The sequence below is a fragment of the Haliaeetus leucocephalus genome, unplaced genomic scaffold (genome assembly GCF_000737465.1).
Source record: "Haliaeetus leucocephalus isolate CR32 unplaced genomic scaffold, Haliaeetus_leucocephalus-4.0 Scaffold273, whole genome shotgun sequence".
NCBI lineage: Eukaryota > Metazoa > Chordata > Aves > Accipitriformes > Accipitridae > Haliaeetus > Haliaeetus leucocephalus.
This window is the reverse complement of record NW_010972709.1, coordinates 4,260,989-4,280,738: the sequence shown is the minus strand read 5'-3', so window position 1 is coordinate 4,280,738 and position 19,750 is coordinate 4,260,989. Positions and strand designations below refer to the sequence as shown.

The window sequence follows — 19,750 nt, the reverse complement described above, 5'->3', positions numbered from 1 at the left end:
CCAGCCTCAGAGGTATCTCTGGTTGGATTTTTAGAAAGCACCGAGGCACAGTTTCTGTTCTCCCTCTCCCCATCTCCCTTTACTTTAAGACCTACTTCTGTCTGGAAACCATGTCAGAGTTCAGCCAAGCAACGTCCATAATAAATACAAATGCTAAATTGTTCTCAAATTTTTGCCAGTGCTGTGGCCAGTCTCAAAATCAACTCCTGTTCAAGGGTAAGCTGCTCAAAGCAAAACCTGGGAGTCTTGATCTCCTCTTTTTGCTTTCCTTCACATACTGAGAAATGGACTTCTTGTCTGAGGACACAATGTTCTGTAACTTTAAAGGTGTTATCAGAAAAGTTGTTAAGATGGCAAGTCACGTTACTTCAAGTCTTCTCTGTATAAATTACAGTTAGGTAGGAGAATCTCATAGATAATGATAAATATAGCAACATTCTACTGCTGATGGAAATCATTATCAGCCATTATCAACTTTAATTAATATATTCACATTATTCAAATCCAGGTAGAAAATGTTCTTTGGCATCAAGTCTAGAGTAATATGGTTCATGGCTTTTGTGAAGCTTGAAAAGCAGCTGGCAACAGGGAAGCAGCTCTGGGGAAACACTTTGTTTAGGCTCAGGGTCCAGCACGTTATATGTCCTATAGATCTCACCTATTTTCCACACCTGTGTACGAGGGCTGGAAGATCTCGTGTTTCCGAGGGATATTTCTCTCCTTGGTGCACTGCTTCCGCACCAGAAGAGCTTTGTTTGTGGCATCTCGGTTGTCTCCGTAGCAACCAGGATAATGCTGGGGAATACACAATTGAAGATGCTAGGAATGAGCACTGGTAGCAAATGTTCTTTGCTGTGAAAGATGATTGAAAACAAACAGAAAATAAGGGCTAAATAAACCTCTGCTAGTTCTAAATGGAATGCTTCTTGAAAATTTCCATTAGACCTTAGCAGCTCTTTAAATAAATAACCAGTATGTCCCCTTCCATCTGAGGATTTCCATCTGTTGATTTTGTTTGTTTGCTTTTTTCCCCTTTTATAAAAATACTGAGGCCCAATTCCGCCACGTGCTGCACACACAGCCCCAGGGAGCAGCACCGGGCGCGTGGGGTTGAACGTTCCCTTCCACTTGAAAAAGACTCTGAGAAATAACATCGGGCAAATGTACAGACCCTCCCAAACCCTACCCGCCATTCCAGAAGCAAAGCTAAAAAACCCTGAACCCACACCTGCTGTGTGCCCCTGGAGAGTAGCCAGGAGCCTGTTTAGCCACCGCGGCTCTCCAGGAGAGAGAGGAAGATTTCTTATAACAGGTACGCAGCTGAGGACAGCGGGCTCTGTTTTATGTACTCAATAAAGCAAATGAGAAACCTGCCCGAAGAGATGCTCCTGCATCCATCTCACCCCCTTCCAGCCTGCTCACAGCGTGCCAGGCCCCTGGCGCAGGCTCACGCCGTCTCCCCACAGGCAATGCAGTCACACCTGGAGAATTCCCCTTCCTCGGATGCGCACCTTCTAGTGTTTAGATGGGAGGAAGGTGCCATCCCAGGACGGTCTTCTGTGTTTTGGATGGAGCAGTGAAAATGGGATGTCTGTGATGTGCGTTGTGTTTTCCTCCTTCTGGACTGGCTTTTTTGTGGAGCAAGGTCTGTGCTCTAAATCAATGACTCCATGGGCTAATGGTTTAGTTAAGAGACCTTAAAGACTCAAAGTAAGGACCTGTTACAGCTGGTTTGAGTTAGCACTTTGTTTGTGCTGTCAGATAATATGTTTCTAAACCTGGCCTGTTCTGACATTTGCTACGAGAAAAGGGAAATAAAAAATCCATACAGCTCCCATTAACCGAGAGCGAGGTAAACACTGCAGTTAGTGGGAAGAGATAAAACCTTTTCACCTCTGGGACACAAATGTGAGTGCACCTTATGATAAAATTAAATACATTTCATGATCTCACCTTATTCCCCACAGGGAGTTAATCCATCTCACAACAATCTTGACACATACTTATCACAGCCTCCAGCTTCTTCTTAGGCGAGACCAAGGACCAGTCCTAAATCCTTTCATATCCTGCCTGAAGAGGATGGTCCCACCAGGTCCACATGCAGCCTGGTCTTACAGCCTTGCTTCTTGCTTGCAGTGAAGTACATCAGCTTCTAGTCCTTCTGCTTTCACAGCACAGTTTTGTCTGAGAAGCGGAGGAAACAAAGCTACACACACATATGACATTTACTTAATGTAAGTTTGTACACCACCTCCAGAACCGGAGGTGAGAAGCTCTATGGAAGTTTAACATTATATACTGCTGTAGGAGTAAGATAAATACTTATTTTCTTTTCCAAAAGTACACGCCTCACCAGTATTTAGGAGAGCATTAAACTTAGAATCTCATCAGCCCCTTCTAAATCTGCTACAGGGGTAAGAGGTTCAGCTGGATTCTGAAGAAAATCCTGGTGCAGTTTTGGGGATGTTTCCTTTGTGTCGTACGGGGAGCTGAGATTATAGAGCATGGGGCCACAGACAGCTGAGATTAGATTTGCTTGAATTCCACATCACGACCAGAGCAAAAATACATGGTTTTGAGGGATTCTTTATACCACAATATACGCTTTCCTTTCTAATTGTCAGAAAGTATCTACTAGAATAAGGACTATCATTTGCAACTAACGTAGCCTGAACAAATTACAGGTAGTGCATGGTAGCCTGAAGTGGGATAAGATACCCCAGGCTTACTGCAGGTGAAGAGGAGCATGGAAGCAGATCCTGTGGAGGGACTACGGCATTGTAAATCCATACCCCAGCTTGTCTCAGAATAATTTTTTTTATGTACCTATATCCTTAGTCTGCAGTTACATTTTGCTGGGCTAGTTCTGTCACTGAGTATAAAACAATGAATTGCTGCCCAAAACTTACAGTGACAAAAGGTTTCTTTCTGTTCTAAGTAATTTTGCTCGGGAAACTGGTGCATCTCAGCAAAAGGACTTTCTTGCACACGGAAACAGGTCTCAATTGAGGATGGGGGGAAAGGAAGTAAGGTTGCCAGTATGGATTTGATCAACATAGCTTTACTTCTTTGCATAAAGAAGGCTTAAAACTGTATTCAGCGTCTCAAACTGGACTCCCCAAACTGATGAATGCCTCTGAAAAAATAGTCTTAATTCCTCTGCCTGTTCCCCATTTGAGAAATGGGGATAATTCCCAGCTCGCAGAAGTTTAATGAGTATGAATTTGTCAATATTTATGCCTACAAAGAAAATAAAATATGCTGGCATTATTTATAGCATTTCAGTAAGCTTGTCAGAGCAGCATCATATATGATCGGGTCATGGTTTAACAAGGATTAATTATCTTGGCGGAATTATGCTTTGCGATTTTTCATTTCAGTCTGTTACTTTTGAGTATCTTATAATGTAGGCTACTAAATTCAGGGTAATTTTGCTTCTCGTATGAAATTCAGCACTTCCATACGTAAATGTTTTTTTAAGAGGAAATGTAGCCAGAATTGGAGAGAACTGAAATGCTGAAACTCCCTCTTGCAGCTAATAGCCAAGAAACTGCTACATTCCTCCAATTTTATAACCACAAGAATTGCATTTCATCACATAAGGGTGGTTGGTAAGTTCCTTTTTCATACCTTGTGGCAATGTGAAGTTAATTCCGGGAGGTTGTCGAGGGGGTCTCTACGGTGCTGACTCCTTTATAAAATTTCCCCTGCTAAGATGGAACCTGCTCCTGGCCACTTAAAGGCCTTTGACACTTGCAAAGATCCCATGCATCCCTTAGATGACAAAAAGCATAGAAATTAAATGCTGCTTGATTAAGGCCCTGATCTGAGAAAATTAAATTCTGCCTTCAATTATTGGTTGTGGCTACTGCTCAATCCTCATTTTACATACGGTCACAAGAAAGGGCCCAAGTTACCCTGCCAAAGGTCTCCCTGTACAGCTGGGACATTTTAGGATTATCAAAAATCCTTCTTGGTCCACTCCCTCCTCTTTCAAATTAACAAACACAGCATTTAAATTCCACGCTTTGTATATCAGAACATTTCGTGTGGAGCACATTCCAAAGAACTATTCTGACCCAACCTTTTCCTCCTGCCGTTGACATTGAGGAGTTTCTTTCCTGAATGATAATTATTGCTCTCTTTGTAGTCTCACCTGGACATACAGCGGCTCTGCTAACGGAGATCTGATTAAGGCTGACAGGCCCAATATGGGAAGGAAAACGTCCCCTCTCATCACAGCGAATTCTCGCAGTGGCGCTCTGCCAGCCTGGCTTCTCAGTCATTTAGTTTATCAGCAGTTTTTCAGTTTATCATGAAGCTGTTCGTTCCTGTTCCTCACTTCCCCGGTTTTATCTCTTGTCTAAAACCTTCTGAGCAGGCAGTATATTGAGTTGTACAGGTCTTCACTCTCCAAAGCAGAAAACACATACCCTGGAGGGTGGTGAAGTCCCGCTGAAGCCGGGGTCCTGTAGAGCTGGCATCCCATCTTTCAAAAGGCATCCGCAGAGCATCTTGAGTCACCAGAGGTTGGGTTTCAGACCTCATTGCAGTGTTTCTCTGCTGAGTCTTTGGGCACAACTGAACCCAAAAGATGCAGGCATCATCACCAAAATCAGTTTGTCCAAATACCCTGCAGCCACTTTCTATTGCAAACCTGTGATTGCTTAGTATAGCAGTCAATATTTTCCTGGAATCTCTCTGTTTCTTATTCCCCAAATGTTGTACCCTAGAGAGCAGTGAGTGCTGAGAACCATCACTAAGCTCCACGGGAAGCTCTGCGCTATTAAGACTGCTCTCTGCAAATATTTCTTTATTTTGGTGGCCTTCCTTTCCTAAGAGTACACATAATAATGCATTCATGACTTCACTCAAATCCATTAATACAACGTTTAATAAAAAATCTTTCTTTTGTATTTATCTAATACATCTACATATAACATTAGGATCATTAGCTTCTAAAAAACAGCTGAGATGCCTCATTCTGAAAAGTATAGCATTTTATCCTCCATTAATCCTAGATCTTGTTCAGTGAGTGATTTGTACCATCTAAGTGATTGTAGCTGGGTTGCACTTGGTAAGTTATCACAAACTTTATTACCATATTTTGCTCTGGACTTAAGTGTTTTTTCCATCAGATTCAGGCTGAATTGTATCCCTTCTTCTACACCAAGATGTAGTACAACAATCAAGTGTGAATCAACAGCATATTTTTATTTCTTGTATGTTACATCTTTGGCGTTATTAATATATGCAAAGTGAACAAGATCAAATCTCATTCATGTTCAGATGTCTTTGTTTCATGTCGTGGGTTAGAATTTCCAGCCAGCTCAAAATCCTTCACTCACAGGGTAAGCTTTTGATTACTTCTCCCACAGCATTGAAGATCTTTCCTTTTGCACCTGTTTTCACACAAAAAATTGACTTTTCCATAATCAGCAGGGCTTGCAGGTTAGCTCAAATATCATCCGCGCAGCAGTCAAAGCAGGGGCTGGGTCAGTGCCATGCAAAGCAACTCTTCAGTTGCTGCTGAAACAAAACGGTTGGCACACTTCCATGGCTTTGGGGGTCAAAGTTTGCAGAGGAGAGCAATGAAGGAGGCAGGCAGGTCTTTTTGCTGTACGTCCCACGTTGCCCGATCCCCAGTGCTGATCCAGTAGACTGAACATTAGTGATGCGTACAAGGCATAGTACCCATGATAGCTTTTAAACTGGGCATCTTCCAGTTCAGTCTACACTGACTCAACCTTGCCGGTTAATCATGTCTGGAGTATTTGTCTATAGCACCTGGAAGAGCGTAGCCCTCTTAAAAGCCAGGGAAACAAAGCCATTTTCAGGCAGAGCTGGTTTTGACAGAAGCCACCATTAGTATTTCTGACTTTGCAACCAAACTGAGTTTCTTTTCCAGGGATTCTGTCAATCACATTCTTTCTCAGCAAATCAACACAACGTGACCCTTCCCATACTGAGTAAAACAGCTCTTAAGGGAAATACAATAGGGAGCATCTCGCATTAATCTCTTCTCAGTTATTTGACTGTTTTCCACTAACCTTTCATTCTGCCAAATTTAATTAAATCAGCTGCTTTTCTGACTATAACCTGTTCCTTCACTGTTTGGATGTTCCCTTCAATTCATAATGGTGAAGGCATATGGAAGGCATTATGAAGGCATATTCGTAATGGTGAAGGCATATATGCACGTGGGTCGGGGCAATCCCAAGCACAAATAAGGCTGAGCGGAGAATGGACTGAGAGCAGTCCTGAGGAGAAGGACTTGGGGGTGTTGGTTGACAAGAAGCTCAACATGACCCGGCAGTGTGCGCTTGCAGCCCAGAAAGCCAACCGTATCCTGGGCTGCATCAAGAGAAGCGTGACCAGCAGGTCGAGGGAGGGGATTCTCCCCCTCTCCTCCACTCTCGTTGGAGTACTGCGTTCAGCTCTGGGGCCCCCACCATGAGAAGGACATGGACCTGTTGGAGCGAGTCCAGAGGAGGCACACCAGGATGATCAGAGGGCTGGAGCACCTCTCCTGTGAAGGCAGGCTGAGAGAGTTGGGGTTGTTCAGCCTGGAGAAGAGAAGGCTCCGGGGAGACCTTCCAGCAGCCTGCCAGTACCCAAAGGGGGCTGCAGGAAAGCTGGAGAGGGACTTTTTACAAGGGCATGTAGACATAGGGCAAGGGGTAATGGCTTTGAACTGAAAGAGGTAGATTTAGACTAGATGTGAGGAAGAAGTTCTTCGCTGTGAGGGTGGTGAGGCTCTGGAAGAGGTTGCCCAGAGAGGCTGTGGCTGCCCCATCCCTGGAATTGTCCAAGGCCAGGCTGGATGGGGCTTTGAGCAACCTGCTCTAGTGGAAGGTGTCCCCGCCCCGGGGAGGGGGGTTGGAACTAGGTGATCTTTGACATCTCTTCCAACCCAAACCATTCTATGATTCTGTGATATGCAGCTAGCAAGGACTTAGCCAAGCTATTTTCTTAAAATAATTCTCAGCAATGAATAACAAATGACACCAAATTAGTTGATTTTGTCCAGACCGTACGGAGTCAACACAGTACAGATTCCCAAGTCTCGTGCTCCTGACTGCCGTTAATTTTAAAATCCAGGATCCTTGTGTTGTACACACCCTGTGTATACATATAGGATTAGAGGAAGTGGTTTGAATGTATTATGTTGAATATATTACATTTATTTTATTTTTTTAATTGCTGCGTTGATAGGATTTAGAAAACCTCATGTTCCTAAGAATAAAAAGGTCTGACTATAGCAGCAGTCATGAGTGTGGAATTTCAAGCCCATCTGCAAAAATGAGACCAAGTGTAAATTATGAGCAATATTATGAATATTTATTCACCTACACTGTTCTTCTTGATGATCTTTTTCAAGCTTCCAGCCCGACAGAGCTTAAAGAAGAAGACAGTTTTACCTGAATTGTGAAAGGTTTTTCTTCCTCTTTTTAATCAAGCGAGATATACTAGAAAACAAATCAGGCTGATAAAACCCAAAGTCTGACTTACAAGAAAAACAGCTGTAGCAGCTAAATGGCTTAAAGCAGAGAAAGTAGGAAAACAGCATGTGGGGCTAATGATGGGTGGTTTTCAGGTTTCAGAATACATTAAGGCATTCTCCCTGTTTATTAAATTGCTCTGGCAGCATTTGACAGCAAAGGTTTTGTGGATTATGAGAGTGCAATGGACATAACTAGGATATTTTTTTTTTCCCCAAGCCTGGCCTTTGGGTAATCACCAAGAAGTTACACACTATAGGAAGAATTTGGTTTGCACAAGTCCAAAGAAGGTCATTTTTTATTCTCAAAACTGTTTCTCAGATTGTTGTTTACTTTCCCTTCTCTTGGTCTGCCTGGGGTTTTTGGATTTTTTTCCACCTCTCAACACTCACGCCTTTTGTCAGAAAGTAGCAGATCCAAACTGGAAGCGGCATCAATTTAATGCTGGCATATTTACCAAAGGGCACCTCTTAGCAGTGACGGTTGCTGTGTGACCACCTAGACACTGAACTATTGCTCATCTCTTCTGTCCAAGAAAAGCCAAATGTAATTTCATGGTTTTACAAAAATTGCCTCAGCCAAAAGTTAGAAGGCTTATTCCTCAGGTCTCCTTTTAAGTGCTTTGCAAGGTGACCTGGCATCTCGGGGGCATAAAGCCTGCACAGTACTGATGGGAGCTGAAAGCTGCGTCTGCTGGGTCTGAGTTGCTTCTTGTTTCTGCCCAGATGCCGAAAGATGCCAACTTCTGCGCCAGTAGCCAGTGCGGCTGCCACCAGAGGGAAGGGTGCTGGAGATGGGTACTTCTGCAGCCCTCCTCATCAGAGTGGCTGAGTGCTTCAGCAGACTAATGGGTTTTTATTCTCACGATATCACTGTGAGATAAGAAAGTGTTTTCATTTCATTTTGAAGTGTTATTTTCAATTTCTTTGAGGCACAGAAAAATTAAATGACCTACTAAAGTTCACTTGGGGAGCGTTTGGGAAAATGCAAAAGAAATCCAGGTCTTCCAAGCTGCAGCCCGCAGCCTTAATCACAACCCTACTCTGTTTTGGCACCAAGTCAGTGGCTGCAGTCAGAATCAAAATACATTATCCAAGATATTCGTCACATCTCTTTTTCTTAATGAAATTTATTTGTAGCTCATAGCAGCTCACTGCCACCCCCTTGCATGACTATCAGTGGTGACAGTATCAGAAGCATGTAATTCATTTTCCTTATTTCTCTCCTGCTTCCTTGTGGACTTATATCTGATATGTAGTTTGGATCACTGAAGAGTGAGATGTAACCCATTACTAATGATTCTGTGATTCTAATTTTGGCATTAAATGAGAGAACCATATGAGAAGCTCATTAACTGACAGTCTTTCTAAACAGGAAAGTCGATACTATCCAAGGACAGAGATACTGTTACAATGGAGTTTCTAGTAATAATTTTGATAATAATTCCGATAATAATTTTGAAGTCAGTCCATAGCGCCTGAATAGCTTCAATACACTGTGCACAACCCAAGTGCCTTTATGGGACTCCATGAGGCGTGGAAATCATTAGGTCCCTCAGTGGCAGCACCAGTACGTAAAACATTTTAAGACTAGAAAAGAAATGCTACAGAACACCGGCCTCTTTTTGGTGGTGTTTCTCATTTCGTACTTATCTTCTGAAAACAGCCCAGTCCTTATTTTCTGTTTGCTCTAGGCTTGGTGTCTTATTTGCCAAGGCTCAGTCAAAAAAAACCCCAAAATCCCAACAAATATTATGTTCATGTTATAAAACTTCCCAAAACTGGAAAATAACTGTCACCGTCTTAAATATAGAGGTACTATTTATGTTTTGGGTGAACTGTAAAGAATGAGGACAATTTTAAAGCACTGTTTCAGATATGTAAAAAATTCTTTGGGCTTAAAAGTTTTTTAAGCAACTACATTCAAGTTTTGACAAATGTCTGTGCTCAAGTATCAGCTAAAAAAATTGGTGACCTCTAATCCCCACCCTCCGCAACTCGAAATCTAGAACAAGTATCAGGTTAAACACACCCTACCTTGCTATTAACCTTGTATACAGCATACTTCAAATCATGCTGTTGCCATAAGTGGTGGCCAGCTGGGGTCAGAGCACAGCAAACCCTCTGCAAGGGACATTTGGGTCAGTTGACTATTTTGGTGGATGTATTTTCCAGTAGGTCCCTTTCCTTGGGCAGAAGTTATTGCACTGATATTCCTCACGTGTTCCACCGCAGTGGGGTTTCAGTTTGGGTGTCTTTTCAAAATCTTGATAGCCCAGGTTCAGTGTCTAATCCCTCAGGAATAAAACTCACTCAAAAAAAAAAAGTGTATCTATATATATATCAGATGAATGTGGTTGCAGCATATCCCACTCAAAAGTATCTCTGTTCATGCTTAATACAGCCCTTCCTATGCACAGTATTGCTAGCACCAGGAATTAAGAAAATCATTAAAATGATCCACCAGGATCCCCGGTCTGTGTTACCATTTTCAGTTATTTGTATGCTGGGGGGGGGGAGCGGTGTCCTGGTTTTGTTTCGGGGCTTTTCAGTGTTTGGAGTTTATATTTCTAAGCTTCCCTTTGTATCCCTGACAACTAGCAGATCGCTTTCTGAGATGAGATTCTCAGTCAATAACACGGCTCCTGGAGCTGGCTGTTCAGCAAAATCCTGGCTCTCACAATGAAATTAGGTGGACGAGCAATTCAGTTTGATTCATGTATCTTCTGTCCTGGAGGCTACAGGAACGTACAGCCAGGATGCTGGAAGGCTTTCGGTACGACTGCTAGGGTCTTCTCTGTACCTAGCATGTCCTTTGGAAAGGTTTCCACTCTCACCACTTTCACTGTCTGAATAACACAAAAAAAGGCAGCCAGGGGCAACAGCCAGTGAACTATTTGGTCTCACACTACTAAAAGGCCAAACAGAGTAGACTCCTGAAAGGCTTTCTGGCGTCCTTTGATTTTATAACCTCTCTGTGATAAAAAGATCATATTCGCTTTCTTTCAGGTAACTTTTAAAGCACTTCTTATGCTTTCATACGAAAGCTCAGTTTGCTATTGCCGGGTGTTGTACCCACCACCAGAAGCTGTTTTGCTTTCAGAAGCCCCCACACAAAGGAGAAAATAGCTGCTAAGCTGGAGCAGGTCCCATTTACACCTACATGGGAGATTCAACACCCACCCTGGGAGAAGCTGCAAGAGTTGATTGCCTGTCTGCTGGTTCTGAATGGGTTAAAATGTGTAAATTGTAACACATTAAAATACTATCTTAAAGTGCAGTAGCTTAAGAGAGAAAAAGATGAGTAGTATAAGGTGTGAGATCCCACGGGTTAGAGGTCTCAGGTGCTGAGAGGAGAAGTGTTAAAAAAAAGTTTAATTGCGGGTTGTTAATCAGGCTGCCAGGTGAAAGCTATTAAAGGCCGATTGTCAATACAGGTGCAGTGCCAAATGAAAATCCTGAGGTTGGCTTGTGGTCTCTGGACCTTTATTTGTCTCAGAAAAAATTGGCACGTGTTAGGCTGATTTCTGAAGATTTCTAGAACAGCTCTTTCAGCCTGGTGGTGTGGGTGAAAACCGCCAGTGCTTTGGCCGGTGAGTCAGAGCAAACACTAGAAGTGCTCATCAGAACGACTCCTGGATAAATATTTTCCTTCTTTCTGAGTCACACATGCTAAGCGCTGCTGGCAGAAATCCTCCGCCATGTGGAGGGTTAGCACGAGAAGTCATCCTCCTCTTTAAACTCCAGTTAAGTATGGTGTGCGTGGGAGCGGAACAGTGTGTGAGCTGGGGATGGCCCTTAGCGTGGGGGGTGCTTCACCCTTTGAGAACAGCAGAGGAAAATCTCCCCCAGATGTTTGCTCAGCGTGTGTCGGCTTTCCCACCCTCCGGCTGAAATGCAGTGGTGGTGAGGAGCCAGGCAGAGCTGTAGCCTTGGTTTTAAGGGCACGGGAGAGGTGGGAACGTGCTACGAAGTGTGACTTGAAGAGCTGTAGATGGTGGGATCAAGGCTTTTCCTGAGCTGGAGGCGTTCTTCAATATCTGGATGACAGGCGGGTTCAGTTAGATGGTAGCAGGTATTCATGGGGTCAGACTTGCATGTCAGAGGCCAGGGTGTTTCACATCGACACCTTTGTTAAGGAAGAAAGCCAGCTTAATTAACACACCACCGTTTCCAGGAGAATAAACTGTGTGTTGTGAGATAGAGTTAGACCAAGGCACTGCCTCTGCTCGAGAGCTCTGCAGTTGCAGGTAGCTCATAAAATCAAATATGCCAGATGCTCATGGATGGGGAACACTGTGCCACGCTGGAAGAAAAGCCAATAAAACCCCAGCCAAATGGAGAAAATAAACCTGTCTGTCTGCTTCACTGTTCATGGTTGTGCAGCACTGAGTAAGTAGCCCAGTTCATTTTAAAGATGGGGTCCCCTCCGTTGTTACAGCCCTGTCCTAGCAGGAGCATGAAACGCCTCTGATAGTAGTTGGTCCTGTGTAGCGAGGTTGAGATGGAGCAAAACAGCATCTTTTTAGCTCGGGCAGCAGCAGCTTGTGCATTAAGATTCATGGACCCCGGGTTTGATGTCTGCCGAGGGTGCCGCATACGTGACATGATGCGGCACTATATGTAAGAGATGAAAAGGTCAAGTTATATCAAAGGCGCTGCTCGACTCTGGCACATGAATGAAGCTCACTCAGCACCACCACCGTCTCTGGGGGGGGAACTGCGAAAGGTGTTGGCTGCTCTGGTTGTTCTGTGAAAGCTGCCTTCTTCACTGAGCTCCCAGAATAGGGCTTTCTTCTGGAAATCCGTGTTCGTATTTAACCGTGGCTAAGTAGGGAGTATTAAGGGATAAATGCTTTAAAAGGTCTGCCTGGGAGCTTTGTTTAAATGATAGCTTGTTAGATCTTTTGGGGAAAAGTATTTCTGTTGCAGTCAAGTGAATGTTTGGGGGGAGTTTATTTGTTTTCAAATCGGCTCTGGTATAATATTTATTACTAGTGTGTTCACCACCAACTCTCTTATACCAAAAAAAGTGAACATTAAAACTTCACTAGCATGTAAATAAATGATTTAGAAAACAAGTCAGAAGAACATCCTATATTCTTCTCATTGGTATTGCAAAAGTAAGGGGAGATGGAAAAACCACATAAATATAAAGAAACTGTGAGGATAGCCATGGGAGGAAATAGGATTTAGATTTTCTGTCGCTTTCACCAATAGATTCCTATTCAGTACATCCTACAGCAAAATCCTGGTAACCTTATTTGCTTTACCAGACATGATGCTAAAATTAGCTAGTCATAAATTTCTCAGGAAGTGGTAATTAATTGGACAATATTTGTACGGAGCTTTGAAAATGTAGGTCCTAATTTTGCAAACCCTTTGTCCATAATGCAGATTAATTTAATCACATAATTACTGCATTTCTGGACTTTGGTATACACAGTTACCCAGCTCATGTGTGATTTATAATAATTGCATGCGTAAACCAGAAATAGCCATATTCCTAAAAATACTGTGCATGCACATTTGAAAACTGGGATCGCAGCTAGCCCTTCCTTAGTAGGACTTCATTTTAAAATACTTTGTTTAGACTCTGAATATGATTTACTTTAGCTCACAACCTCTCTCGGCAAGACCGTGCTCAGCTCGGCTGGGGATTTGAGATGGTGTCTTTCATGCCAGCTTGTACCTTGATGGGAAGAGCCACTTGCAATAACTGTAATTTTGTTTGGGGCACCTATTCCTTTGTGTGTGCCGATGGAATGGTTTGGTTCAGTGATATCGATCGGTGTTAAGTCTTAAACCATTTTCACAGAAACATATTGTAGTATTTGGACTGAAAGGGGTTTTATTCTTTTTCTTCCTGAGAAGTTGTTTGTGCACAGAGAATGGTGAGATCTGACTTCTGCTTTAGCTCAATTTGTCATAATTTCTACCTAGACCAAAAGAATTTTATCCCTAATTTGATATATTCTTTTGAACGTTTTTGCTCCCCAGACCCTGTATTAGATCACTCCAGCATCTCATTCCTTTAGTGGTGAAGGGACCTACTAATTTCCAGCCTAAATTTACTCATGGCAGTTTATACCCATTTGTTCTTGTGTCAACATTGTCCTTTAGTTTAAATTGCTCCTTTGCCTCCCTAGTGTTTATCCTCCTGATGTATTTATAGACAGCAATCATATTTGCTATCAGCCTTAATTTTGCTAGACTAAACAAGCCAAGCTCTTCTAGGCTCTTCTCCAGTGATGGGCTCTTCACTGCCGGCACCTGGTCGGGTCCGGGTTGCTCAGCAGTGAATACAAGGGACCTGGATTGTGCACAGCATCCCGATGAGCCCTCGGTGCTTGGCACAAGGAATTAATGTTGCCGTATCTGCAATGCTAATACCGCACACGATGCGTTTCCCGATGGCGTTTGTGTCTTGCTTGGCGGCAGGGAGCTGCTGGGACGTGGTGCCGGTCCTCCTTGCTCGTGTCCAATAAACCAGCTTCCAGAAAAGTTTTGTTATTGGTCCCTTGCTGCGTTATCTTGTATTTTGTACTATGAAATCGCATCTCGTTTCTGTTATTTAACTGTCAGGTTACCTTTCTTCCAAGCTGTTATTTCTTCTTGTACAAGGCACTGTACTCTTTTTTTTTTTTTTTTTTTTTTTTTTAAACCGAGACCTTGATCAACTTCCCATTAACCAGCTTAACCGATTTTCTTCAGTTGATTCCCATCTTCTGGAATTTAGGTGATGTATTTCTTTGTGGCACTGTATCAGATGATTGACACGAGCAGACAGATTAGATCTGCCACAGTTCCTTTAATTATTCTTTCCTTCATATTTTTTTCCTTCAAAAGCCCTTCTTAGTTTTTAGGTCAGACTAAAAGCTCTGCACTTATCAAGATGAGGGGGTTTTTTCCTTGGCTTAAATAGAGGAAGCACATTTACTTCCTCTAGCTTGAAGATTTGTTAGATTTATTAAAAATACTGGCCACTGGATCTTCCAGGGTCTTCACTGGGGCTGGCTTTTTAGTCTACACTCCCTCAGGGCAGAGGCTCATTTCTTTAGTTCTGCAGCATCACCATCAGAGCAAACATATAGTAACTGTTTCATTTCTCTGGGTTAGGACCCTCTTGTGTTACCTCTGTGCTGTGGTTTCTGCCCTGTGCTAGTTAAAATGTCATTTTTGTAAAGAAAGAGAATATGAGAATTATTCTGTATGATCAAAATGCCATCAAGAAAATGTCTCTCATGCTTGGGGCTGCCTTTTTTTTTTTAATAGTTGTAACAATAATAATAATATTAGGACAACAAACTAAGATGCCCCTGGAGATGTTGTGACAAATTGGAAGGACATGTTGAAATTGAAATTGATTGAATAGTTCAATAAAATCAGCTTAATGCACAAAAGCAAAAAGGTTAGCTACAGAAAAACAAAAAAAGCAGTAATTTGTTATCTGCTGGGGCCAATCTCACTGAAGATTGAATTAGTTGTAAACTAAAACTAGGTGCTTGAAAGCAGCACCCTTACGTGCCCACACTGGAGCCTTTCGGATGGAACTGGATATGGATGGCAACCAAGTGCCTAAAGGTTTGACAAATGTCAGGCTACTTCCATTTGGTGGACTTGGCAGCGTTAGGTTTATGGTTGGACTCGATGGTCTTAAAGGTCTTTTCCAGCCTAAATATTTCTATCGTTCTATTCTATGTTTTACATGTCTTTGTGTTTTATACAACTTTATGTACAAACCAAGGCCTTTCTCCATATCAGATTGTACTTTTGCTCTAAAAGCAATACTTATGTCTTAAGCTGACAGAAATCAGTGCAACTTTGGTGATGTCTCTAAGTTTCCACCAGCAGCTCACCTCTCACATGTCCCTGATTGCTGCAGCTCTCTCCAATATCCTGAGATATACTGCCCATCTTAAACATGTGCATGGCCACAACGATCCTACCCGATTGCTCCATCCATTTGAGTTCTGGTATAATTCCTAACACTTTCTCACTAGGCTTGGACTCCCTGCGCTTGCTTGCACATGTGCAGCGCTCCTTTGCCATCCTTCCCCTCTTCCCATCCCTAGGCACCAGCTCTTTGTGGCTGGTACATTTGTACGTTACTAAATTCTGGGCATTTTCATTTTTGGCATTGTATTATCTGATTGATGTAATCTTTCTTTTAAATTTCTTTAATTTAGTTTTCTGAATTTGTGTGGGGTTTTTTATTAACACAGTGCTGTGATGCTCAGTGAAAGGTGCTTTGTTAAATAAAAAACACTTTATTGTAAACCTGAGATTAATAAGACAGGGTCCGTGAGCATGCACACACACGTATGTGTGTCATCAGAGTATGTGTAATTTACGAAGCAGTAAAATCGTGAAGTTAAAACTTTTAAATGAGGCTTTCTAGTCCCTTACCCCATCTTGTACAAGAGGATTCATTTTTCCAGGGAAGTTTTGGTTAAGAAGTGAATAAAGCAAGCTAGAAAGGAGCTGAAAGCAGCGGGAGGTTTGCAGACTGGGTCCCGGTATGAATAAGTGCTGTGCAGACAGAGTGTGACCTTACCCAAGGTCTGCAGTTTGTTCTCGGAGTTCAGATTAAAGTTTGCATAACAGTGTCACGAGTTTCAGAATTGCTTTTGACACAGAACCGGAGCTGCCTTTGCCGTGCCCTAGCTGGAGGCACGCTGCCGCGACAGCCCCGGCTTGCTCCGCTGGGCACACCTGGGAGCGTGACCTGGGAGCCCAGCAGCTGTAAAGAGGTCGGTCAGTCTGCAAACACGGTAAAATAGAAAAATGCCAAGTTAAGAAAGAAGCACCCCCGCCAATGGAGGCTGTTTCATCGCCCTCTCGGCTGACGGAAAGGAAGGAACATTTTTTTTCCTGCAGTCGCTGCCGAAGCACTGAAGCTTTTACAATAATGTGCGACAGCTACACCATCAAATCGGAAATAATGCTGTGAATTACGTGTCTCTGTCTCACTGCAGTGAGGAACGTTAGAGGTGGCTTTGCCATTGAAGTGCGCTATTGAAATGGAGTCTCTCGTGCGGGCCTCTGACCTGTTTTTCTAATTTATGTGGAATCTGATTGCCACTATTTTCTTAAATATCTTCCCCCCCTTCTATGATTTAAACCTAATGTGGCTCACTAGTATTTGGCCTGTTTGGGAATACTTCTGTCAGCCTCCCAAGTTGTCTGTAGGAGAGAATAAGGAAGGAAAAACTAAATACGAAATAGAAATACATTCATCAATAAGGACGTTTCAGCCTTACAGTTACCTGGTGTTTTACAAATGGAGTAATGAATGGCAACTTTTTGTGTGAGGAAAAACAAGGGCTAACAATAGTTTCTCCCTCATGTTTTATTATACAAGGTAGCAAGAGCTAATGAAAGTGCATTTCCATAATATATTCCAGTTGCAAGGTGCTGATGGATCCCTGTGTGTGATGTCTTGTCAGTTTAGCAGGTTAATATCTATCAATTTGAAGTCCTGGAATCAAGATAAAGCTAAAAGTCAGATCTCTGTTATTCTAGCAACTCAGAAGAATTAAAGAGTTAAGCCCATTACAGCACTTCAAGAATGTTTATATAGGAGTAGAGAGACCTAATTGACCTAATTCTTGCCCTTTGAAATGTCAAAGGACATTTGACATTTTACACACGCTTGTAACATCGGCGCACAAAGGGAGCAGCCCTCGACTACCTAAGCTGTGTTCCAAGAGCGGGAGCGATCCAGCACGAGGCAGGTCTCTCCTCCCGGTGAAGTCCCTCAACTTGGCTTTGGAAAAAGCTTTTCCTGCATGACATTGTGCCTCCCTTTGGTTTTCACACCCTTCGGGCTCTCCGATGTGCCGTCAGAGCCGTTTAGTCCTTGTGTCCCGGCTCGCAACTGTAATTGCACCTTAGACCTTAAGAAATAGGGTGTAATGTTTAGCTTTGCCCTGAGTCACACCAGTTTTCGGTGGATCCTTCCCTGGTTCTCGGCGCATCCCTTTGCCTGTGTTTCAGGAAAGGAGCTTTGCTTTCCTATCTGCCTGTAAAGTGCCCTGTGCACCCTGAGCACAACAAGTGTAGACATCAATAGTAAATTCTGCAGACCCAAATGAAAGTTTATCGTTGAGGCCAGTTTTAAAGATTAGGAGGCTTTTCTCAATGCAGGCAAATACTCCAAAGTAAAGGGACATCCCAGGGAGGTGTACACACATTCAAGATCAGACGCCCTCTCCTGTTTTATTCAAGTTTATTTTCCAGTTGCATTGACATACGGCATCTTTTAGAAGAACTTTAATGAGTGATTTTTATGGCTGGCTCTGAGGCTTTTTCTTTGAGAGCCGCGTTGTTTGGGGTGCTCAGGAATTTAAATCAGATCTGCTGAACTTCTGTTTATTGCATTGAATATTTTTTTTTCATACTGGACTTAAATTCTCCTTATTTACCAAGATTGTGTAAAAGATTGAAACATGGAGAGTATTTTAAGTACATTTGTGGGCATCAAACTGTGTGAGCAGAACGAGCTGGAGGGCCGCCAGGCATTGTTGCTGTCAATTTTGCGGGTATAATGTTCTTAGTGATGTTTTCAGTGAAAACACATTAGCAAAATTTTTAGTGGTTTTCAGAAGACAGAAACTAATGTTGCTGAAAATGCTTAAAAATTAACAAAAATGTCTGTTTCAACCAAGGAACTTTGCCCATGAGATTTTTATTTTCCCATAAAACGGGTGATGTCCACCAATCTATGCAAAAATCCCTTCAAAAACATGATAGAAAATTTTATCTGTCTTTTTTACTAATGTTTTGAATCAGATTAACTTCTTAGTCTGCTTAAAGATTGCACTTGTATACAGAAGACAAACCAAGGCGTTTCATCGGATGCATTTTTGTTTCTCATCTTTTCTTCTTCTTTTTTTTTTTTTTTTTCCAGAAAGTTCAGCAGTATATAGTCATTGTTCAAGCCACAGATATGGAAGGAAATCTTAACTATGGTCTCTCAAACACAGCAACAGCGATCATTACGGTGACAGATGTGAATGACAACCCACCCGAATTCACTACCAGCACTGTAAGTATCAATACATCAGCACAGTGATGCATGGACACACAACGTGTTTGTAATTCATGGATGTTTATATCGGTCGTCTCTCTTAGCTGGTTTGGCAGATAGGAGGAACTTGATAGATAACTGTGGAACAAAGACTTTCGCGGGGGGGGGGGGGGGGGGGAAAAAAGGGAAAAGGAAAAGCAGAATGATTCATGAACTAGCAAAACTATTTGGCGACCAATTTTGCTGAGGTACTAAAGGAGCTGAAATAATGTGGCAAACAGACTATGTCTGATTGCACCAAAGAGGATACAGTTGTTTCACAGCAATTGGCTGTAGACATATCAGAGTTGTTATTACTTATGAGTGAAACCCTGAACAGTAAGAGATATTTTGGGTTTAGTAGCTTGGATACGATTTCAAGGAAGCAGTAAATACTCAGAATGGTAACAGGCATCCGGTAAAATTTGTATTTCACCGATAGCTCTAACAGATGTATTTGTGTGTGCTGGCAGTAAATGTGTAGACATTCTTCAGTGCATCTGGTTTTAATCAGTTAAAGATCTTTCTTATATTAGTACAGTAATTCTCTATTCTGTTCTCCTGTGCTCCAAGTTGCTATTACTAGGGGACAAGGGGAAAAAATAAGAGATTGCAAATGACAAATTTTTGGAGCTGGCTAAGGTAAAAATGAAGAGTTAGAAGGTGAAATGACGTAGTCTGGCTCTTTCCAGCCTTCATAATACTTAGATGTAGAACATCTGAAATGTGCATAGTAATTTTAGAAACCGCAGAGCAGTACAGAGGTCTGCATGCTAATAAATGAGAAATCATTGTGTATCCACAATCTATATTCATATGAGGGTCAATAAGGAGCAGTAAATGATGTATCTTAAACTGACACCAAATCTTTAAAAATACAGCAAGTCTAACTGCATTGTGCCCAAGTCACTGAACATCGTTTGAGGAATGTTTTTGTTTACGTTATTCTGAATTTTCATTCCATCTTAAAGGTTCTGCAGGTATTTATTAGTGTAGTACCCAAGTTTTTACTTACACCCTTACAAACTACAGATACGTAGCAGAACTCAAGGAAGTCGTGCAGAGCCCAATTTCTGCCACCATGGACCCAAATGGGCTCCACGCCAGCTGGGGAGCCTGGGTCCTTCCCTCCCATGGCCATCAGGACCCGGGCTCATGGATGTGATGTGCTCAGCTCC

The 19,750-nt window shown here is 42.4% G+C and overlaps 1 protein-coding gene across 1 annotated transcript in view; it reads left to right on the top strand.

Moving 5' to 3' along the window:
- Positions 1 to 19,750, top strand: part of CDH4 (cadherin 4, type 1, R-cadherin (retinal)) — a 460,866-nt gene that overhangs the window by 399,114 nt on the left and 42,002 nt on the right. Inside the window, exon 8 of the mRNA XM_010569772.1 lies at positions 18,414 to 18,551. Within this exon, the coding sequence (XP_010568074.1) occupies positions 18,414 to 18,551 (138 nt within the window). The remainder of the gene's footprint in view (positions 1 to 18,413; positions 18,552 to 19,750) is intronic.